Genomic DNA, 24454 nt, shown 5'->3' with positions numbered 1-24454 from the left:
TAAATATTTGTTGTATGAGTATGTGATAGGCTAGGTCCTGCTGGGGTTACTGTGAATTGCTTTCAGATCAGTAAGGTAGTAACTAAGTAAATTTCATTTATCACAGGTGCTCCACTAGCCCCAGACTGATTGGTGGGCCTAGCTTGATACTGGGCCAAGGTTACATGCCACACCCTAGCTGGAAAAGAAGTTTTCTGCTTCTGCTTTGGAGAGGTGGGATGCACAAGGTGAGAAATTGCCTAAACATGGAAACGTTGTTCAAACAGTACTAAAGCAGCCAAGAACCCAAGTCACTACTTTATTGAAAAAAAAAAAAAAAAGAAAACCATATTTGCATCAACTTTCTATTAAGAAGATTTTCTTCTCAAGTTGTAAACACAAGGAACGCATTTCATTTAAATAAGAGAGGTGACATTTAAAAACATTTATTAATGTTTTTAGAAAAAGAGCAAACTTTATTTTCTATCATGTTGGAGGATACCGGCTGGATTCTTATTGCTATTATTCCCATTAATGTTTTACATTATAAAATGGGACATATAAAAGGGACATATGGGACATATAAAAGGTATTGCAAATAAAAATTATTTTTATTCCAATGGAGAAGAAAATTACTGGCTTAAAAATCAAGTTTAATATCAAAAGAAGTAACACATCAAAGTTTCCACATTTAAAAAACTTTGATAGTTGGGGGCGCCTGAGTGGCTCAGTCAGTTAGGCATCCGACTTCGGCTCAGGTCATGATCTCACGGTTGGTGAGTGCCCCGCATCGGGCTCCGTGCTGTCAGCTCAGAGCCTGGAGCCTGCTTTGGATTCTGTGTCTCCCTCGCTCTCTGTCTCTCAAAAATAAATAGAAATGTTAAAAAAATTTTTTTTTTAAAAACCCTGATAGTTAAAATATCATCAACCTTGTGATGAGTGCAATATACTTTATATGAACCTCTGAAAATTTGTGTTCCAAGTTGCAGCTCCTTCTCAGAAACTGCAGGCGGGGCACAACTCCTCACATTCCAACAGAATTCAAAGTTTGAGAGTTCTTTAGTAGGAGTATTCATTCACCGGTCTTTGGCAACTTTCAGCTCTTTCCAGGATGAAGCTGGAACTCGTCCAGCAGCCATGCCTCCTGACCCCAGGGGAGTCTGCTTCCCTGGAACTCTGTGGCCCCATCAAGATCCTATGACAACTACCTTAGCGGCTGTACGGCTGGCTGACACGCGAGGACTCCAACAGGCTTGCAGTAGCGAGGCTGCTAGAGTCCCAAAGAGTGCAACTTCCTATATTTGCATATGAATGCATCTGTTCTCCCAAGGCTAACTTTGTGGCATTCCACTGGCACTAAAGAGCCAAAGGGTGGTGTTTTGTCTAAGCACTCCTGACTACTGGCTTCGAATGAAGATGACCCTGTCTCTGATGTGCCAGTTTTTCCTCCAGGCTTCAAGCACTTTTTGATTGAAGGTTCACCTGTGTGGCTGCCCTCGGAATTCAAAGGGATGCTGCTCTGTTCGCCATCTTTAAGGCGCCTGTGGTGCTCTTCGCTAAGCAACAATACAATGGCTCCGCCAACGTGAAGCACCCTGTGACAAAAAAAATGGTAATTGGTATGAGTACTTCTTTCTTTTTAGACAACAAACAATCCCACTTTATTTAAAATATTTGGGGTTTTTAATTTGAAATTTAATTTTATCTATTTAAACACAAGGATTTTGATAATTAGGTAGTATCTTCCATAATGCATATTCATTATAGTAATTATGGAATCATGAGCACAAATCTGCTTTAATTATCTATTTTTACTCTACTTAAAAGGCAAGCCTCAAAGTAATTCATAGTCACATTCTAATAAGTGATTGTACAAAGGAAAAGGCGGATAAAAGAATCCTATAGAATCAGCATACACTAGGCTGATGGCAGAAGAAAAGCACCGGAAAGAGTGAGGACGTGGACAAAGGAATGACAACGGGGAAGCTCAGAAAGGGAAAAGGGGAGGCCTCAGAATGTCAGCCTGTTGAGGAGAATTGCTCAATCACTTGACCAAATTCTGCAGAGCACTTCTGTGTGGAAAAAGTGATGCCCAACCACAGTCCTCGGAGTTGCTAAAGAGATTACTGAAAGCGGGAGAGAGGCGAGTGGAGAGTTACAGAGGCTGGCGATGCCACCCTCCAGGCAAGTACGAGGTCCCCTGGGAACACAGGAGCTGGGTCCCAAATGTGCACCATGAGTTAAGGACAAGCGGGACCAAGCCAGGCCAAGTGACAGCGAGGGGCTGGAGCGAGGCAGGGGAGCTGGAGGCAGAAAAGCAGCAGAAAGGAAGAAGTGAGGAGGAGGAGGCACTGAAAGAAATTCAGCGTGAGGGTGAATCAGAGGGGTGGGAGGAGGAGGGAGGAAAAGAGGGCTGTCTGGAATATGCTGAGGGACCTCAGGAACAGGGCAACGTGAGCTCCAATCCACAGTTGGATATACAGCCTGGAGGCGATGAGACCAGGGCTCCAGGTAGAGATTTCCGAGCTGTCAATAGCACACGGTAGATATAGCTGTGATGGTGAATGACATCACCTGGGGAGGCAGGTTAGCTTGAGAAGAGAAAAAGGGCCCAGGAACAGAGGCTTCACAGTTAAGGAAGGAGAGAGGAGGGACGGGCCATGGAACAAAATCCTGGGAGAAAGTCTGGACAACAGTGATGGCATGGAAGCGAAAGGTGCACACTTTCAGGACGGGAATGGTCTCCACAGTGTCTAATGCTACAGGATGAACGGGTGACTAGGATTACAAGAGGTCCTCAGTGAACCTGGGGACAGCAATCCTAGTTGAGGACACGAGAAAATGCTGGTCTGCCAGAATCGAAGGGGGACTGGAAGGTGAGGAAGCAGAGATGTCAAGTGTAGACTCTTCTTTCAGTAAGTTTGGTTGTATAGGTAAGGAGACAAGGTGACAGCTAGAGGGTCAAGAGTTAAAGGGAATCTCCCCCACACCCAACAAAGATATCAGGAGCTTAAGTAGCTTTCCCTCATCTAAAAAATCAGTGAATCAAGACAAGTTTGTCTCCGAACTCCACTATATCAGGCTCCACTGCCTATATAAAACCTCCAACTATAAAAACTGAAAAATCAAACCATAAAGGCTGTGGGCAGGTGTCAAGGAAGCGTGGTCATAGGAGTTCCTTATGTTCAAATACATACACTTTTCAACTGATCCTACTGAGGCATTGAAATTATGGGGGGAATCTTGAATATCTTCTGGGAAGTTTCAGGTTAAATATAAGTCACTGCTTACACATATTAGTATTTCACTATGAGTTGACTTAATAGTGTGGCTGGTGAATTACCTACTGGGCACAAAGGCTGCGGTTATTAACACAGGCTGCAGGACAGAATCACCTTGGGAGTGGTTAAGAAATACACCCACGTTCTACTCTAGACCCATTAAACTGGAGAGGTGGAGAATGAGCATCACTGTTTTTCAAAAGCCCCTGAAATGATTTTAATATGAAGTCAGGGTTGCAAAATCTGCTTGAGGGGAAGGTGTTATCAGGCAGAAGGGAGTGCAGGCCTGAATTATAGGTGGTGCCCAGAAAGAGATCTCAGGTTAGGTAACCGTGTGATAGGGGAAGTTGCTTAGAAATAAGATAATCCAAAAAAAGTGTGGAGCATCCAGTTCACCAGATGGAGGTGAGACGGTTCTTAGTTGGACTTAGACTTCATGTCAAGTCTTCATATAAAGTTAAGTCTTTAATTTTCCCTACAGAATGTCAGCCTTGACACTGAATTTTCTCCATCCAAAACCCATGGCTCATTTTTTCTATTGGTGACATTATTTATATACAGGTTCTTGACCATTTACATTGTCTTGCTCTATCAAATGTCCAACTGAGACAATTTAATGAATTGACTTCTTGGTCATATCTATTTATTCCTCCATGTGTTCTAGGTTCTCTCCTTTACCAGCTTAAATGATCAGAAAAATATATATTCAGGCTTCACTGTTTGAACTTCTCAAAGAAATACTTTCCCTGAATTATATTCCCTGAGGCCAACCTTAGACACCCTGACATGAATAACACCTCTAAATTTTCATTTTACAATCAGCAGTGTTGTAGCCTCTCTATGATACTGAATGCTCCTCATGTGAATTTTGTTGTGGGGTTTAGTAGCTGTGATCTTGAGAAAGTTCATCTTTCCGGGTCTCAGTTTCTCATCTGTAAAGTGTGGCCGATTAACACATTAGGAGGCAGGGTTTTGGTGAGGTTTATAATATGTAAATTACCTACCTCAGTGATTAAAATATAGGTCACTAATCTAGATACTCGAATTTTAGCCAATAATGTAAACTCAGTACCTTTTTTGGAATAAAACTTAGTATAGTATAAGATGATACAGAATAACTATTTCAATGATAACCTTCTGATTTGAAACCTTAGAAAATTTAAGTACAAAAACTCTGGGAAATTACTAAAATGCAATCAAATCTTAGCTGAAGAACTAGGATATATTTCAGTTAAATGACCAATAACTCAAAAATCATGAAAATAAACTCAAAATTTACCTCTCCATTTCTTGTAGAATGCTTTTGATGTCTTCCCCTAACTTAAACTTTTTCCCAAATGGAATGTCAGAAATAATAACATCGACACTTTCTGAAGGCAATGGCAAGTCTGAAACACAAAAACCAGAGAAACCCGTTACATTAAGTTCAAATATTTACAACCTAAATATGAGAAAACTGAAGTATGGAGAATTATTTTTGCATATTAAGTACAATTTAGGGTTGCTAACATTGTCTCCAAGAAATTATAAGTTCCTGAAAGGCTTTTCAACTAAAAAATAAATGATAAAGTTATTAGATTCTGTTCTTTGAAAATTGGTTTTTCTGTTACGATAAAATATGACATAAGTTAAGCAAAATCTTAAATTAATCAGAAAATTGAATTCTCTAAACATATTACATGAATACAAAGTTGCCAGACCCAAGAAGAAACACATTAAATTGTCTAGAAAAAACTTTTACAAATTATATGCTTTCATTTCCTTCTTCATACTTACATATAAAATTTTGCATGTGTATATCTGTGTGTTTTTAAAAGGGAGATGATCTTAGCTTTCGCTGAAATTTTAAAGGAGACCCAAAGGTTAAGAACATTGACATAAATCCTAAGGCTAGAGAAAAGGCTAAAAAACGAATAATCAACAAAACGAACATTATTACTAAACAAAATTAAATGTAGTATTTGATTACTGAATCTGAATTTTTTTCTCATCTTTACATTTCTCAGAAATTAGCTTCCCAGGTCATACACATAATCTTAACTTCCACATTTTCTGAGTGTACTTTTCACTTTCTACTTATTTTACTTCCCACCCATCATGTAAATTAGTTGTATATTCATAAGGTAGATGTCCCAATTTTCGTTTTTTGAATAGCATTTAACTCTGTGAGAACAGAATACAATTCAAATAACCTTTGCTCTTCTAAATACCATATACATTTTTGTTGGCTGGAAATTTAAAAACAAAACAAAAAATCCCATTATCGGGGAAAGTCTAAGGAACACTTGATGATCTTTCCTAGTTCTAACCCTTACTTGAGATTAGTAGAAAAAATAATAGGTCGTCAGAAAAAAAGTCTCAGGATAATATTCTTTTAAAGCTAGACATGAATTCTTTTTTTTTCCAGGTCATATTTTAGCTTCATGCACTTAGTTTTAGGATGTTGCTACAGGACACGTACATTTAAATACCGTTTCTATACTTTATGCAGGGCTACTCAAGGTAAATGTACAGTGAAGGCAATCATGGTTATCAGATGTTTTATACCGGAGAAACCATGCAGTAGTTGGCTCTAGAGTTTGAGTCCACATCTTTCTTTTGCATTCATACACACATACACACACACACACACACACACACACACAAGCTGCCCAGTTTGGTCAGGTTTGGTAACATTTTTTTTTCTTCTGTCAGTCTCTATTTTTATTTGCAACTTTCCTACTCTGTATTATATAATTTGCTAAACTGCTTTAAATAATTTTAGAAGTTGAAGGAATAAACTTAAATGGAATAATTTTTTTTCAAAAAGTTCTAGAACTAAGCGATGCTATCTTACAATAGAGCATAAAGCAAGTTTTTGCTGATGTGTTTGAGAGCGCGGGCAGGCCCTGCTATTAGACGGTTTGCATCTGGCTCTGCCACTAACCAGCAGTGGGACTTCGGGAAATGACTGCTTTAGTTTCCTCGTCTGTAAAGTGAGGTAAGGGTACCTATCTCAGGGTCCTAACAAGTGAGGTCACTTATGGAAAGCACTCAGGACAGTGCCTGGCACCCAGTGAGCACTCGATGACTGTGGTGATTATGTACAATGTCCTCTCTGGGTGTACAGGCAGATGACGGCCAGGTGGAGACCGGCGGGCCAGAATCCCTCAAAGCAGCTCTGCAGAATCCTTCTCACGGCTCCTCAAATGCCCAGCAGGGCCACCGCTTCCAGGTGGGCCTCTTTCCTGCTCTTCCTCCAGCAGCGGTTCTCAAGGCTGCAGCCATCCCTCCTGCGCAGCATCCCCAGGGGACACCGGCAGCATCAGAATCTCCTGGGAACCATAAGTGCAAAGTCTCGCTCCCTTCATCCCAAACCTACTATGTAGTGCGTATCAGAACTGACCGGAGGGTTGGTAGAACACAGACCGTTGGCCTTACCTCCTGAGTTTCTGATGAGGAAACTCCTGAAATCATGAACACCTGACCCATAATTTTCAACACATTAAATCTTTTCAATTATTAAATGCCTTGAACGGCCTGTGAACAAAGAGTTTGCTTGTAGCTAAGGAGATAAGATTCTGAAATAGAAACATAGCTCAAAACAAATATATAAAACTCATCCCTTTTGTACGACTCTGCAGGATGACTCAAGAACATGAAAAAAATGTAAAATACTGGTGTATCCTGAACAAAAGAACTGCTCTATTTCTCCCTCTTGCCAGAAGAAAAATGGGTAAGAACTGCTTAAAACTCAGAATTATGGCTCTAATATATTTTCTTCCAATAGGTTTTAAGAGCCTTCAGGATATCTTTTTGTGCCTTCATTTATTTTAAAGTTTATTTAGTTATTTGTTTTGAGAAAGACAAAGACAGTGTGAATGGGAGAGGGGCTAAAAGAGAGGGAGAGAGAGAATCCCAAGCAGGCTACACAGCCAGTGCAAAGCCTGATGTGGAGCCCGACATGAGGCCCGAACTCATGAGACCATGAGATTATGACCTGAGCCAAAACCAAGAGCTGGATGCTTAACCGACTGAGCCACCCAGGTGCCCCTATTTATTTATTTTTAAATGTTTATTTTGAGAGACAGCAAATGTGCACAGAGAAGGGGCAGAGAGAGAGGCAGGGAGACAGAGGATCTGAAGCAGGCTCTGCGCTGACAGCAGAGAGCCCGATCCGAGCCAAAGTCGGATGCTCAACCAACTGAGCCACCCAGGTACCCCTATGGATTTTCTTTTCGAAGCATCTGATAACCCTGAAACAAAACTGGCAACATTTAACTGTCTGCAAAGGTCTTCTACTAATGGAACCAACAAATTAATAGCTATAGCTTCATTTTGTTTATGTACATAAGAAAACTTGGTATTGAAGATGAGCAAAATTAATTTAGAATAGTCATTTGATCTAAATGAAAAGTCATGCTTTCCAGAGTGATAGTTAAATGCGTTTTCTTTAGCTGCATTTGATAAATGGCTGTCTTTGGGCTCTGTCCCCTTAAAATACCTGCAATGTTTTGGAATAAATGCTACACACTTCTATACACAGATCTGTTTCATTTGGTCAGTGATATCACCATGGCCCTCCCAGCGGATGATAAATATCAACAAACATTTTACTTGAGATATGTGTTCATCAGCTTTCTTACAAAATGGCAACTCTGTATTCACTTTTTCATTAAACATATGCTTTTAAGAACTGATTAATGCTGAAAAAGTTTGTTTCAGAATACAAGTGTTGCCAAACAATAAGAAAGGATACCATACAATAAACTGTAAGGCCACTGTACCAAAGAAAACACTCAATCACTCAATATGGTAGGCTTCTTATGCCCTATTTCAACATACTTTACATACACCTAACTCATCACTTCCCACATTTCCTTCTGATTTCCCAAACACAGAGCCTGGCAGCTTCATGAATCTTGCAAAATTCGGCACAGGCACAAGACATGTGGATGGAACACCAGGGCCCAGGCCAGCAAGGGCAGGAGAGGAATTAGAGAAAAACACACTGATATGAAAGAAAATGCAGCCACTACATTACGGGCAGCTTGTGGGTGTACTGAAAAAGCATGCCTTATTCCTACAAGGGTGGAAATGAATAACACCTAAGAACAAAGCACAGTTGTTGGCAATAAGCTTGTTATAAATTCTCACTGAAGTAATGTGTGACAGGCTATAGAATGTCTAACTGAAAGGAGTGAAAACATTCCTTTTCTCACCTGTCAACAATTTTGTCATTTTAATTAATTTATATACGTGTTTCTTTTGCTCAAATTTGTATATATTACAGCTCTCCATCTTATCCTAGGAATGTATATGTATCTGTAGATTAACAGAAAACAAAGCCTAGCCAATGACTAATTAGTTCCTAAGATAGCCTGCAACATAATACTCATTTGGTTCCAAATTTTCGTAAGTAAAACTTAGGAATAAACACATGCAATTCCTGCATATTAAAGGATCATCTCTTTTTATACTAGTAGAAAGTTCTAAGGTGAAAGTTACTAAAAAGGTAGAAAAGATATAGTCATTAAAGCTCACAAAGAGAACAAAGATAGTGATTCTGCAGAAACAAATCACAACGGGAATATTACTAACTTCCCAGACATCTCCATGTTTACAGAGGTCCTTAATCATGCTGCGTGTTAGGCAATGTGCTCTGTGTGCTTATGTGATAAATCCTCACCACAGGCTCTATGACGCAGGGATTACCTTCAGACTCTAGATGATAAAATACAGAGGTCCAGGATATTGCTGAAGGCCACAGAGTAAAGAAACAATGGTGGAGCCAGGATTTATACTTGGTCTGTTTGATTCTGAAGTCTTTACATGCTCTTACTTACTATAGTAAAAAGATGTGAAATCCTCACACCTGTGAACGTCGAACAATTCATGGGTCTCCCCACTCTAAGTTGTGTTTATGATTAAAGCTTTGAAACGTAAAACCAAATTAGCGAAGAAAAATAAACACTTGGATCCAGCTACAATTGCACCTCTCAAGCAGAGATGTGTTATGAAGGGCGAATTATTAGTTAATATTGGCCCCTTTGCACACAAGATATATACGGTTCCCTCTAGACTGAAATTTAACATTAAAAGGTTAGGATGATGAAACAATTTAAAATAGATGGTTTATTCTTTCCTCCAGAGTGTTACCCTGAAAACAATTAATTTGCAAAAGAAAAATCTACAAATGACGTAATGTGAAAAATATTTTATCTCACTAGTAATTAAGGACAAGTAAGTCTGAAAAATGTATCAAATTTGCAGTTTAAAAAAACTGCAATAAAATGATAATACCTCATCTTGACAATGGTTTAGGGAAATGTGCACTTACAGCAGCAGCTGGCGTGGAGAAACCACACACAACTTCTATTCCCAAGTGCTTTCCCTTCTCTATTTATCCTCATTCCCGAGGTGATCTCCTGGATTTAAACGTTACTATGCTGCTGATGCCTCACCTCTCCCCTAAACTCCAGATCTGGGGGTGGGGCTACTAACCTGACATCTTCTCCCCTAGGTGCCTAGTGATCACGTGGAATTTAAACAGGTTCCAAAACTCCAACTGGTTCCCCAGCAGTTTTCCCCAACTCCGAGGGTGGCCACCCCACCCTCCAGCTGCTTAGGTCGTCACTCTTGTTCTTTCACATGCCACATTCAATCCAACAACACATCCTGCTCACTCCACCTTCAAAAATTATGTATCTGACCTCTTCTCAACACCCCCACGAATAGCACTTTGGGCCAAGCCACCATCATTTCTTACCAGATTATCGCACTAGCCTGTACTTAGTTTGTTTCCTGTTTCCATCCTGTACTTAGTTTCTTTGTTTCCCGTTTTCCATCCTCCCTGCTGTAGTCTATTCTTGATGTGGCAGTTAGACTGATCCTTCCAAAAACTACAATTTATTTGACTCCTTGGTGCCATAGAGAACGTTGTTTTTAACACTTTTATTATTATTTTTAAGACAACTGTGCCTTTTGCTTGTTTTTAAAGTGAAATCTTGTGGGAAAAGCCCCCTACATGAAAACAGATAAAAATGGAGTTGTGGCGGAGGACAGACGGACAGCTCAGTCCTTCCTTCCCAACGCGCCCGAGGCTCAGGAGATAGTAAAGGGTTTGAAAAACCACCGCGCTGCAACAGCTGATGAAGCCAGTCCAGTCCTCTTGCAAGTACCCCCCTCCCCCAAATAGCTTTCTGAAAGAAATTAGAGTTCATGAAAGCTGATTTCGGCCTCATCACCCCTTAGTTTCCTCTGGAAACCTGCATCTTATCCCATTAAAAACCTCGACAGAAAGGTTGAAAAAACAGTCGTTGGCAGCAAACGACTCTGAGATCTCAATCAACAATATACCATCTTGTTGGGATGAGCATTGGGTGTTGTATGTAAGCAATGAATCACCGGAATCCACCCCCAAAACCAAGAGCACACTGTACACATTGTATGTCAGCCAATTTGACAATAAATTATATTTTAAAAAATTAAAAAAAAATAAAAAAAACCCAAACCCCAATACACCTTCTCCTCTGGGGCTGCTTTACTATGTTTTTACCCATAGTTACCCTAATATCTTCTTCTTGATACTCTATTATTCCTCCACTACATTAAAAAATTTCTTTAAAAAAAATTTTTTTAATGTTTATTTATTTCTGAGACAGAGAGAGACAGAGCATGAGTTGGGGAGGGGCAGAGAGAGAGGGAGACACAGAATCAGAAGCAGGCTCCAGGCTCTGAGCCGTCAGCACAGAGCCCGACGTGCAGCTTGAACTCACAGAACACAAGATCATGACCTGAGCCAAAGTCAGACGCTCAAGCGACTGAGCCACCCAGGCACCCCCACATTAAAAAATTTCTAAACAATTATTTTGTTCCTACAGATTATAGGTTTAACACTGGGACCATCTACTAAGAGAATGCCATTTTCTTAGTTGGGAATTAAATGTGCTCGTTTCTAAGGGAGAAAGATGTACTAGGGGAAGGGGAGAAAATAAGGAATGTTAAGCCTTATCTAAAATGGTCTAAACACCATTTTAGATGGATGGGTCTTAGGGAAATATTATTTTGATTGGACTCAGTAGAGTTGATTCCTAGTCTGTTTGTCACTGCTGATTCCCCAACACTGCTGATTTCCCCTCTACCTCACAGGGTGACCAACTATCCTGGTTTGCCCCAGACTTGCCTAGTTTTAGCCCTGGAAGTATTGGTTTAGCAGACAGGGATGGCTGGTTACCTCATTCCTATATACCACAGGACTACTGTCCAATGTGAGGCAAGAGAAAGATAAGATAATTCAGAACATTTCAGTTTATCTGAAAGAAATCCAAAGAAGGTGATGATGATGATGATGATTCTGTCCTCTTTATTTTATCCCTATATTAAGTGGTCTGTGGTTATGATATGAGAACAGTTCACATACAACAAACACATCTTAAAAAGGCACTTGTGGGCCACCTGGTTAAGTGTCCAACTCTGGCTCAGGTCATGATCTCGTGGTTTGTGGTTTGGATCCCTGCATTGGGCTCTGTGCTGATGGCTCAGAGCCTGGAGCCTGCTTTGGATTCTGTGTCTCCCTCTCTCTCTGCCCTTCCTCTGATCGCACTCTGTCTCTCTTTCTCTCAAAATCAACTAAACATTAAAAAAAAAAAAGGGCCTTTCACTTAAATGCTTAGGGATACTATATAAATGTTGGTACTAATAACCTTTTGAAAAATAAGTTATAATTATAGTATTGGAAATCAACCAAGTATTAGCCCCAAAGAATTCAACATATGGAAACATTTACATATGGAAAGTGAATTTTGTTTAATATTATGATTCTAAGTATATTTACATATGTTCATTTCCCCAAATGTTTGCATTTTTTATATCTTACCTATAACAGAAACTTGAAGTAACTCAATTTTATTCTTAAGGCCTGCAGCTTTCAGATTGTCATATGCACCTAGTAACTGTGAGTCACTGACATCAGCACCCACATAATATACATCCTATGAGGAAAGAAATTCATATTTTAAGTATAAATAAGACTATCAGACATTTTACATAGTTAAGAAAACCTACTTGCTTTTTCTCAAATAAATGAAAATGAATTTAATAGATTTCTTAATTCAGGTTAAAACAAATTTGTAGTATTTCTTTAAAATGATATTCAATAGTAAAAAATTAGAAGTTTTTGTTAATTTTTAGAAACTATTAGTATATTTTCCAGTAACAAATGCCTAAAGAATTTGGGGATTATCATAATCTGCTATGACTAGTTATTGAAATTGCTCACATTTTCCTAAATTCCCTAAAATACGATTTCCTAAATAGTTGTTTAAGAAATGAAACAGTGATTTAATTAACCCTTCATAATCCATTTTGACAATAGTACATAGCAACTCATGTAGTCAAAACTAATACTCCTGAATAGACAATCTACTTATAAATAACTGGTCAGTGAAAATACATATAATGATTAAAGTAAACATACTGCTTGATTTACCAAACGTGAGTACTTACGGGCCATTCTTTAGCAGCTTCCAAAAGTATTGTTCCGAGTCCACACATTGGATCTAAAACAAATGCACCAGCCTGTAGACAGAAATCTGATTTGTTATTATTCAGTCTATCATAATATATATTATAAAAGAAACCTAAAACTTGAGGAATCAACATTTCAAGAGCAGAGATTCCTTTTTACACTTTATTAGGAATTTCGGGTGGTCAAAGCCACAAGGTAGGTGTATGCTCCACATGTATGAAGATTAGGAAGGTCACTGGTGTGGCCAAAGCACAGTGAGTGAGATGGAAAATGTGGTGTTCACATTAGAGATAGGCTATTCCGTCAAGATGGACTGGGTTATGGGGCGCCCGGGTGGCTCAGTCGTTTAAGCATCGCGACTTCAGCTCAGGTCATGATCTTGCGGTCTGTAGGTTTGAGCCCCGTGTCAGGCTCTGTGCAGAAGGCTCAGAGACTGGAGCCTGATTCAGATTCTGTGTGTCTCTCTCTCTCTGCCCCTGCCCCACTCACATTCTGTCTCTCTCTCTCAAAAATAAATAAATATATATATAAAAAAAAGATGGACTGGGTTATGCTGCATGTAGTAACAATCCCCAAATCTCAGAGGTTGAAAACAACACATAGCTAATGCTACATCTCCACAGAAGGACATCTGGGGCTTCTGGAAGCCAAACTCATGAAGTGGTCACCATCCAGAGCACTGCCATCAGAGGGGAAAAAGAAGCATGACAAATCGTGTACTTTCCTAAAGGTGCCATCTAGAAATGAGACACATTACTTCCACCAACACTTAAAGGGCTAAAGCATGTCAGTCACATGACACATGCAGTTTGAAGGGGCGAAGAAAGTGTAATCCTACTTGTGCCTGGGAAAACAGGAAATTTGGAGAAAAAACTAATTTTTTCCTGTTCTGGGGGAGGGATGTCTCATTACGTCACATCTTGTAGGTACCGTAAGGATTCTGGTTGCCTTCTGAAGAATGGGAAACGACTGGAAGGATCTGAGCAGAGGAGTAACAGGACATTACACTTCAAAGGGCTCACTCTGGCTGCTCTGCTGAGAATGGACCAGAGAAGGGTAAGAGTGTTAAAAGGGAGGCTAGTTAGGGGACACCAGCAAGAGATGACGGTGACTTGAATTAAGAGTGGTATTGGTACAAGTGATGAGAAGTGGTTACATTCTAGATATATTTTAAAGGTGGAGCCAATGGGATGGACTGGATGTGGAATGTTAAAGAATGACAATAGTTGGAAATGACTAAAGGTTTTGACCTGAGCAACTGGAAGAATGGACTTCCCTGTTACTGAGATGGGAAGAGATGGGGAGGAGAAGCTTTGAAGGAGACAGGAGTATGGTTCCGGACAGGTTAAATTTTGAGATGCCTCTTAGAGCAAGTATGGATGTCAAGTGATTTGTTGAACATATGGGTCTGGAGTTCAGGGGAGAGGTTCAGGCTACAGACATGAAGTTGGGAACACTCTGTGTTAGTCATAAACGATATTTAAAGCATCAGAACTACATGAGTCATCGAGAATGTGAGAGAAGTTAAAAAAGAAAAGTCTATGGGTTGGACCCTGGTGATCTCCTAAGTATAGATGTTGGTAGATGAAGATTCAGCCTTGCATACTGACAGCAGCACATACTGATGTAGGAGGAGAGCCAGAGCGGTGTTCCAAAAAAAGTGGAGAAACATGTTTCAACAAGGAGAGTGATGACAGTATCAAAGTGCTAGCAGGTAAGTGTGATGAGCAGTGTCAGTGGCGTGTTGGTGATGACAGCCTGACGGAAGCGGGCACAGGAGACAGGGGATGGGAGGAAGTGGCGACACCAAATATGGACAACTATTTTTAAGAGTTTTTCTGTAAAGGGAAGCAGAGAAGGAGCATGTGGGTTCAGGAAAGGGCTATTTTCTTAAATTACAAGATACTAAATCAAGTATATGTGCTGATGGGCATGCGCAGCAGAGAGAAAGTCCTCGAGTGGGCACGAGGCGATGGAGTCCGGTCCCTAAGCACTGGAGTGAAACAAGGACAGCTCCCTTGTTGTGATGGCGATGAGGCAAAGCATGTGGGTGCAGGTTCCAGCATGCTGGTAGATTCGGCGAGGAGAACCCGCTGACGTTCTCTGCTGATTCCAGTATTTAAGTCAAATAAGGAGCGGGAGAGTGAAAAGCGTGGGCAAGGAAATGACTGTCATGGTAGAACACAGAATCCAAGCCGTGAAGCAGCGATGAGGATGGGTGAGGAGCGATGGAGGGTGGTGAGGGCAAATGACTAACCCCCTGCGGGGGCTAAGGAACTGTGTGGCAGGACGCCAGAGGAGCTGAACGGGAAGGAGGAAGGGGCTAAGAGCAGGATTCTTGAAATTGAGATTCAGCCTCTGGGCACGATGAGGTACAGGATCTGAGCAGGGCAGATCGTCAGAGGTAGGGAAGCCAAGAGACTAAAGGGTCAGGTTACAGAGCGGATTCTGATGTCATAAAGAACTATGACAGGCATAGTGGCCCATACTCTGTTAGAAATGATAGAAGAGAGGTCTGCCTACGACTGGGATAACTTCCCGGCACGTGCTTCAAAGGCACAGAGACGTTCTGGGCAGAAGAGCAGAGAGGCTCAAGCAGGACACCTACCACCTCCAGGCCCTTGGTCCCTTGATAGGTCTATAGAGGAAGCAGAGCCCTCAATGGACAGCCAGGTTTCGGTCAGAGCCAGAGGACACCTAATGGAAAGAAGCACAATGTCGTTCAGGAGAGGGAAAGCTCCAGCAGGAAATTCTAAGGAGAGTATCCTATGGATGCCCCCACGAAGGGGCGGCAAGTAGAAAGAATTTAGTTAAAATTTAGTCAAAAATAACAATGGTATGAGAACTAATTTTTATTAAGATCTTGATATGTGTCAAACACTGTGCTCTTCCCCTCTCCAACATGGTCCTCGCTGGATGAGGTAATCTGACCTTAGTATCTATAAATGTCTTCACGTTATCATAGGACCTTGTCTTGCTGTGACATTTGGGTACACAGGCAGAAGCAGACAAGTATTTCTGTATGCTTATATTAATAACTAAAACTTACAGAACTTGGTTTTCCTTATTAGGATTTTTTTTTTGTTTTATTTATTTATTTTGAGAGAGAAAGCACAAGTGGGGAAGGGGCAGCGAGAGAGAGGGAATCCCAAGCAGGCTCTACACTGCCAGCTCAGACCCTGATGTGGGGCTTAAACCCACAAACCACGAGATCATGACCTGAGCTGAAATCAAGAGTTGGACGCTTAATTGACTGAGCCACCCAGGGGCCCCTTCCTTTTGAGGATATGTAGGAAGGAGGACAGTGTGTAGTAAACATGAAAAATATCTAACATCCTCATGTTTAGATCCCACTGCTAACAGCACTGGCTTACCCAAGGTTGAGCTGTCTACGCACTGCTCTGGGTACCATGCTCCCTAGAGGGGACTGGATCAAGGCTGAGTACTGGGATCGTTTACACTGTGGGTCTTGACTAAACTCCTCCAGAACAACTGTGCCGTGCAACTTCTTACATGTTTTAACATTCCGATGCTGGTGGTCACATTTAGAGAAACATTCCTTACTCTCGGTTCTGGCAAGGCAAACTGACAGTAAGGGAAAATTTTAACAAGCATCATCTTTGGATATATTTAATTTACTTTTCTACTTTTCGGACAAATGGATGTTTATATCAAGATAAAGGTAACATTTCAAATTTGTAGGTGGTTATATAAATTTATATTTATATAATACACACACACACGTATATACATGTTGTTATATAAACTGTGGTGAGATCACTGGCGTTTTGGTAACTCTCTCCTTAGACTAAAAGAGATTTGACTAAAGATTAAAATCAAATAACAAAGAAAATCATGGATTCTGGGAACATGATAATCTTAAAGCAGCTTTCTTCTTTTCTCTCACCTCCAAGCTCTTTACTTCCCCTGAGCCCAAGTGATGCTCAGACCTAGAGGCAACTAATGCCAAGAGAAGCCCTGGGCTTGGTTTGGGTCCTGGAAGAAGGAACTCCATGGGGCCTCTTTGCCAAGGCTGGATGGGGGATTAGAGACGAGCACTGGAGCCCAGACGGGGAAATCACTGCAACCGGGGAGAACCTGGTCTTCAGAGATCTACAGATCTGCTGGGAGACCAGTGAACAGAAAAGTGTTCACCTAGAAAAAGTTTTCAGCACGGCTGACAGATTCTCCTTCCACTGCCAAGCCCGGTAGTGCCACAGATCCACTTGCTTTGTAGCACTTTTAGGATTTTAGCCATTTCAAATATTTTAGTAACCACAATTGACTCCCAGTGAGCCAAAAAAAAAAAAAAAAAAGGTAAATCTAAAGGGTAGGGGTCTACCAGTAGTGAGAGAGTAAACAGACAGAACAATCTGAACATACATCTAATGAAACAGAACTCCTGCAGGACATAGATAAGTATCTGAAGAAAAGAGGTAAGGGCTTCTGGAGATATTCAGATGTAGTACACACACAAAACTTTTCAAAGCTAAAAAACAATGATTTTTAAGCTAAAACATTCCAATGAATAAAGGAGAACATAATTCTATGACTCCTGTTATAGCCTGGAAGATAACATTCAAGAATAAGTCAAAACGTAGACTCAAACTATGGAAAGACGGAAACCATGTTCTGGAGAGAGGATAGGCAACTTGGGAGACTAGCTCCAGGAGGCTTAATGTGTTTATAATTTCGGAAGCAGGAAAAGAAAGTAGTTTAAGGTAAAAGCCACTAAAGCAAAACAGCCGGGACAATAATAATTAAATAATGAAAGAAAGAGTGCCTGAGCCAGAGAAATAGTAACAATAACTTTTGTAATTATTACACTTACTACTGGCATAGCAGCAGCGAATACTTAAACACCTCCTATATATCACACACTGTTCTAAACCATTTAATTCATGCTAATTCACTTAATCCTCACATGATCCTAGGAGATTGTTATTTTCATCTTGCAAATGAGAAACTGAGGCACGCAGATGTTAAATATAAATATCTTGCCCAAAGTTTTCTAGGAAGTGGTATAACCAGAATTAGAACTCAGCTCGGGCTGAATAGAAAACACACATATGTAAGTATATCCTGCTAATATTCCCAAACTTTGGAGGATTAAAGAGAAAAGTCTTACAAGCCCCTAAGCAGCTCTAAAGGAAAAGGAAATTCTACTGGCACATACCGCTCACCTGGAACACAGGAAGCTAAATGACAAAGGGACAGCGTCTACAGACCTCTGAGGGCAGGGGACTGACACAACTCTTAAAGCCAGCCGAGATGGGTCTGTACCCCAGGATGAAAAACAAATTTGTGGCTGTATAGGAATTTCTGACTATGTACTACTTGGACACCACACTTGAAGAAATCGCCTAAGAAAAGACTTTGACCAAGTGACAAATAAACCAGAGCACAGACCTCAAACAGGGAAGAACAGTGGGGAGGAATGATACACCTTGGAACACGTCTTTGCTTATACGAAAAAGTGTGTGTGTGTGTGTGTGTGTGTGTGTGTGTGTGTGTGTGTGTGTGTGTTTGTGTGTGCACAGTGATATCTTAATGACTAAGGACAGGCTGTGTAATGTAAGTGCTAAATAAGAACTTTTGAAACACAAGGGGTGTATTGCAAGGAAAATTCTTACACATGATAAATAATTTACTACAATCTAGTAGCTGGGGGCTGATAGTGGAAGGGTGCAAAAACGTTTCAAAGGTCTCATTGTAGGGAGGAGTAAAGGGGGGTCAGGAGAAGAGAAGAAAAGCACTCGAGAGGCCTCATACTGTGCTAGGGAAGAGGGTAAGCTTAGAGGATTTGGGTGGTAAAAACAGTGTCCTGACACAGGAAAGAGTTGATATCTTGTTTTAAAGCAACAGCAGAGTCCCACGTGTCTAATTAAGAGAGCTGGCAACCTGAACCATTAGTGGCACAGAACAATAAAGTATAATTTCCAACCTCAAGGAGAGCAATGAAATGATTATCAAGTAACTTGATCAAACCAGTAAAAACAAACAGTGTCAGAAGTTGTAAACAGAGTAAAATAGGAGGAACACAATCAAGCGTGTGTCATAAACACTGAATTCCCTCCCTGGAGGACAGGGACCATCGAATGGGATAAAAACAGAGCTTGGTATTCGTATAAGAAACAAAACAAAAAACAAACAAACAAAAAAACATACTGAAAGCAAAGCTGAAAATAAAGCAATGGCAAAGAAATGCAGCAAATGCAAAGAAAAAGAAAGGACTAAAAAACTATTAATAAGACACAATGAAATTTAAGTTGAAACTCACTAATCAAGATAAAGAGAACTTTATGTTACAATGAAAAGGCACCATTCCTGATGAAGCAGTAAGTCATAAATGTGCATATACCAAACTAGACCACAGCTGACGACTAACAAAAATGCAAATACGGTTAACATGATGAGATTTTGAAATACCTCTTTCAGAATTGTGCAGATAGTAAAACATTAATATAGCAGACATTTGTTGACTAAAAAATAAAATTACTTTCTTATGTCCACAGAACATTTACAAAAATTATCAAGATCTTGGTCACAGAGAAAAACTTAAATTTTAAGAAGTGGAGGATTTACAGACCACATGATTGTGACATAAAAGATTAGAAATCATAAAAACGCAGCTATCTTTGGACTGAGCATTTTCATAGCCAAAACACTCTCAGAAGTTCAACAATATATAAAAATATCGCTGTAGCAGTTCAGAAGTGTAATGGCAAAAGAAAAAGAAGGGTAGAAGAAAAAGAAATGAAAAGAAGGGAAAAACAAAGAAGCAACCAAGATGCCCATCAATCAGTTGATTACGGAAAGGACCTTGCTATCGTAAGATGAAAACACTTCCTCACCTGAATTTCAGCCAGAGAGGCCAGTGCCCATGCTATGGTAGACCTCAGGCCTGCTGTCTTGATGTAAGTTCGGCTGGCCAAAGGAATCCTACAAAGAAAAGAACCTGATGACGTACCCAATATTACTGTATGTTAAAGAAAAGTGTGATAGAAACAAACTGATTAACCTGTCGTATCTGTGACCTCCTCCTTATATATTCATCTCCCATACACTAAGTTGCCCTAAGTTACAGAATATTTTAACCTTATGACAAAAATCCCTTTTTTCATTGGCACCTCGTCTGACCAGCCAGTGTGGTATTTCAGAAAGGTACATTTGTAAGACAACTGAAATTTAAACTCTTAGGTATTTAACTTAGAAAAATCTAATCACATATGAGGGAAGTATTTCTCAAGTGTTAATATACTTCCCTGTCTTCCCATGTGGAATAGACCTTTTCTTGCTGGAGTCATCAAGAGGAACATACTGTGATAGAGATGCGGTATGGGAAGTAGGGCTGAATGGATGCTAACCCTTGAAATCTGTTTTCTAGAAAAAAAATCCCTTTTGTAAGTTTGCTTTTTGCTCATTTGCATCTTTCTCAAAAGATGAAATGAAGCATGACATTGCATTGTCTAAAATAATTTATGGAATGAAGGGCTGAAGCAGACATCTCCCAGATGAGTTCACTGGCCTCCATTATGTACCACTGCATACTTTATCCTTTGCTTCATTACTGCTACTATCAGTGTTTCCAGATTTGATGGAGGTTTTCAAAATATTATTTCTATCTTTCCAATGTAATGAAAAAGCAAGCTTGATAAAAGCTATTACAATAACCTTAAGCATTCTTTTTTTACATCCTGCTTTGGGCTTACGGATGCATAAATGTGAGCTTAGGGAAAATGGGGTATTCCTATAGAATTTTTACAATCTTTGAAAATATTCCATGCCTAGAATCTAGAAAAAGGGTATCTAAATCACATTATACTACGTAAACAGGGAGGTGCATATAAAATGTTTTTCATTAAGATGCCAACAATATCTACATGCTTCCAAGGAACTGGAAATCACTGTTTTCATCCAACTAGCTCTCTCTTCCTAAAGCATCTAGAAAAATACCTGTTATGTAAGTGTTCAACAGATATTTTGAAATAAGGAAATGAATCATTTGCATTTATTATTATATAGTACCCTGCAAGATTAGAGAGATACCTGCAGTAGATTTTAAAAACTGGAAATAGGGGTGCCTGGGTGGCTCAGTTGGTTAAGCGTCTGACTTTGCTCAGGTCACAATCTGACAGTTCATGAGTTCGAGCCCCACATCGGGCTCTGTGCTGACAGCTCAGAGCCTGGAGCCTGCTTCGGATTCTGTGTCTCCCTCTCTCTCTGCCCCTCCCCCACTCACTCTCTCTCTCTCAAAAATAAACATTAAAAAAATAATTAAAAAATAAAAATAAAAGTTGGAAATACTCTCCCACGATAAAAGAAGAATGAAAATAAAATTTGTAGAATGTGTAAATGTGAATTTTAAGAAATGTGTTGTATTTTCTATTTTAATAAAAACTCCTGGGGCGCCTGGGTGGCACAGTCGGTTAAGCGTCCGACTTCAGCCAGGTCACGATCTCGCGGTCCGTGAGTTCGAGCACTGCGTCAGGCACTGGGCTGATGGCTCAGAGCCTGGAGCCTGTTTCCGATTCTGTGTCTCCCTCTCTCTCTGCCCCTCCCCCGTTCATGCTCTGTCTCTCTCTGTCCCAAAAATAAATAAACGTTGAAAAAAAAAATTTAAAAAAATAAAAACTCCAGATGCCAACAGACTAAGGGCCTGTGAAAATCATTTAATAATAGAAATAATTAGATATAATTTTTCAGTATGAATCATGTAATCAGTGCATGATTATAATCAAATCTTTTAGAGCTCTAACTGGCCAGATTAAATCATATGCGTTATGTACTAAGAAAACACTTTACTGGCTCAAGTAGAGAACTCCGATGCTTTGTCCTTAGCCCCGCTCTGTTATATCAATGTCTTATACTATAAATAAGAGCATAAAGTTCTTACTTTCACAAACTCTAAGGGACAAACCAGAAGCTCACAGAACAGTATCTACCTGAACACAGGGATTCCCACCACAGAGTAAATGTCATTTAGATGTATGAAGATCTGAAAGAACAAATAGAGAAGTTAGAACAGAACAGGAAATGCATTACCAAATGCACTGACAATTTGAAAACTTCTATTCTGAAGCTGTATATAATCTAAATTTTATCTTTTATTTTACTTTTAATTTTTTAAATAATCTATATTAAAAAAATTCTAAGGCCTTGTTTATAATATATGGAAAAATGTCCCATTATATATATATATACATATATATGTATATATATATATACATACATATATATACATACATATATATATATTTATTTATTTTATTTTTTAATTTTTTTATTTTTTCATTCATTCTAAGAGAGAGAGCACAAGTCGGGGAAGGGCAGAGAGAAAGAGGGAGAGAGAATCCCAAGCAGGCTCCTCATCGCCAGTGTAGAGCCTGATGCGGGGCTCAAACTCACAAACTGTGAGATCGTGACCTGAGCCAAAGTCAGATCCTTAACCAACTGAGCTACCCAGGTGCCCCACTATAATATTTTTTCTTGGGCAGAGGCAAAGTAAATTTTCAGTACATTCCATAGGAAGATTCTGAGGATAGTTCATTATACAAGGTATTATATATGGAGAATCATGTTCTGAAGACATCTTGGGTTCTTTCTTCCCTGGGGTTCTCTGAACTATGACTGGGTCAGACTTTTCAGCATTTGGGGTTAGAGAAGACTTTCTAACCTTAATTCTTCCCACCTTAATTTTAACTTCAAATTGAGACTTGAGGTCACACAGGATCATCATAGGCTACACATATTTCCAGGGTAACAAAATTTTCTTCAGGCCAAAGATATTATAGCAAGGGTAATCTTTTCTCTCTCCGCTATCCGTGGGTGAGTTTCTTTCTCTCCATTACCCTTCTTCTGTTAGGCCACAAAGAGGATTTAAATGTCTCAAGTTATCATTAGTAGCCCAATTAAATTTTAAAAGTTAGAATCTTACTTTTGTATAGTTTGATGAAGTTTATGGAATATTCTAACTTCGTTGTTTGATCTCAAGAGCATTTGATCCCTGATACTTTCACCCCAAAGTTATTTTTACTCTATAGTTTAATCAGAATTACTCCAATATTGACAAATTTTTATTACATACCGAATGATCTGGAGTGGACTCCAGTTAGTCCATTAAATCCTTGATCAGCAAAGTAAACTTTCCAATGTTTTGCATTATTCATTTTAGCAAAAGTATTTATTAGGATTCTTTTCTATTTAAAATTGATACTAAAGGTAAGATATACTGATATTTTTATATATCAAATATTATTGAGAATAGCTTCTCCCACTATAATTTTTCTATTAATTTTATCAAATAAAATCTGTTAAGATTTGATTCTTCGGTTAATTTTGTTCACAAATTTTACTGTGTGATTTTACTGTTGTCAATTTTGCTCTGTGTTATTTCTACCAATAATAGCTATTATTAATTACATTAAATACTGATAGGAATTAAATTAGCTATATTTATTTAGGAGCTAAAACTATGAGGAAACTAATTCTCAGACAGTGAGATGGGGCCAAGGGGAAATGGGGAGACTGAAACTGGCAAAGCACAAGATAAGGGAACTGGTGAGGGGAACTGGGAGGAGGACCCCCTCGTGTTACAACATTCTTGGGGTCAAAATATTTTTCATGACAGTAATGAAGGACATACACCAGGCATTACTTTGTAAAAGTGAAAATACCAAATAGAAACATTAAAAAATGAAACAACACAAAATGTTCTAATATGGCCAGCTATTATTCTATTTAAAGCTATATAAGAATAAATTTATGAATCAATGAATCATGAAAAGGACTAAACCACCTGTCAAATTTATCAGATAGTTTTCAAAAAAGTGAAGAATATTTTTTATGGCTAGCATTGGTTTCCCCATATAAGTGTTTTACTTTGTTCCAATGAAAAACAGTGAAACCTAATTAAATTAATTTTGAAAATAGAGAAAAAAAAAGAAAAACATAATCCCAGAATCCTAACAAAGCCATATTAACATACTATTGAATTTTGAGTGGGCATTTTTGTTTTCTATTCATTTTCCTTTTTTTTTTTTAACATTGGCTAGATTTATTTATTTATTTATAGAATTTTCTATTTTAGAGATTTGTTACATATTCTAGTGATTGTAGAGGTCATCTCTAAAATTCAACCGTGGCAAAATAATTCCAACCCCAAACATCTTATTTGGATAAGACATTTTTACAGTGAAAAATACTAGGAAAATTATCTGCACTACTCCACTATTAAAGAGAAAAGAGACTGCTGGCTCCACGCAGACATGCTTTTTAAAAACTCGAAGCAAAACTGAAAAGTACAATAAGGATAGCTGACGTGGTCTTTAAACAATTAGGTTATAGGCACAGAGGATAAAATGAACATTCAGTACCTCTAAATTTGGATTCCTCAAATCTGCTTTCCATCCAAACTGTTTCATAAGAGCAATTCCAGTTATTCTTCCTACCTCCTGGAAAGGCAGAAAGTTACAGAAAGGAGCACTAAAACTGAAAATTTTATGTTTAAATGTAAGCAAAAACTAAGAGAGCATGCAGAAAAATCAGGTCAGACTATTTGATGGTAACTTAGGGCTGCAATATAAGAATATGACACTAAAGCATTTTCTGTTCAAGGCAAACAGGTTGCATTTGACCTCTTCACCCCCCAAAATATCTTATGGCACTGATGCTTCCTCATGTGTAA

The 24454-nt window shown here is 39.2% G+C and overlaps 1 protein-coding gene across 4 annotated transcripts in view; it reads right to left on the bottom strand.

The window, feature by feature from the left end:
* Window positions 1–284: 284 nt before the first annotated feature.
* THUMPD2 (THUMP domain containing 2) overlaps window positions 285–24454 on the bottom strand; it is a 35930-nt gene continuing 11760 nt past the window's right edge. For 2 of the 4 annotated variants that reach the window (XM_043604102.1, XM_043604105.1), the window contains 7 exons: window positions 24144–24221; window positions 21714–21766; window positions 19623–19710; window positions 12747–12818; window positions 12118–12232; window positions 4540–4648; window positions 285–1574 (listed from right to left, as the gene is read on the bottom strand). In XM_043604102.1, coding sequence (XP_043460037.1) covers window positions 1250–1574; window positions 4540–4648; window positions 12118–12232; window positions 12747–12818; window positions 19623–19710; window positions 21714–21766; window positions 24144–24221 — 840 coding nt within the window. In that variant the 3' untranslated portion in view covers window positions 285–1249. The remainder of the gene's footprint in view (window positions 1575–4539; window positions 4649–12117; window positions 12233–12746; window positions 12819–19622; window positions 19711–21713; window positions 21767–24143; window positions 24222–24454) is intronic. The other 2 variants (XM_043604103.1, XM_043604104.1) reach the window with 2 other exon arrangements.

This window comes from Prionailurus bengalensis, chromosome A3, assembly GCF_016509475.1.
Source record: "Prionailurus bengalensis isolate Pbe53 chromosome A3, Fcat_Pben_1.1_paternal_pri, whole genome shotgun sequence".
Taxonomy (NCBI): domain Eukaryota; kingdom Metazoa; phylum Chordata; class Mammalia; order Carnivora; family Felidae; genus Prionailurus; species Prionailurus bengalensis.
Note: the sequence above shows the minus strand (reverse complement) of the source record. Positions and strands in the feature narration are given on the sequence as shown.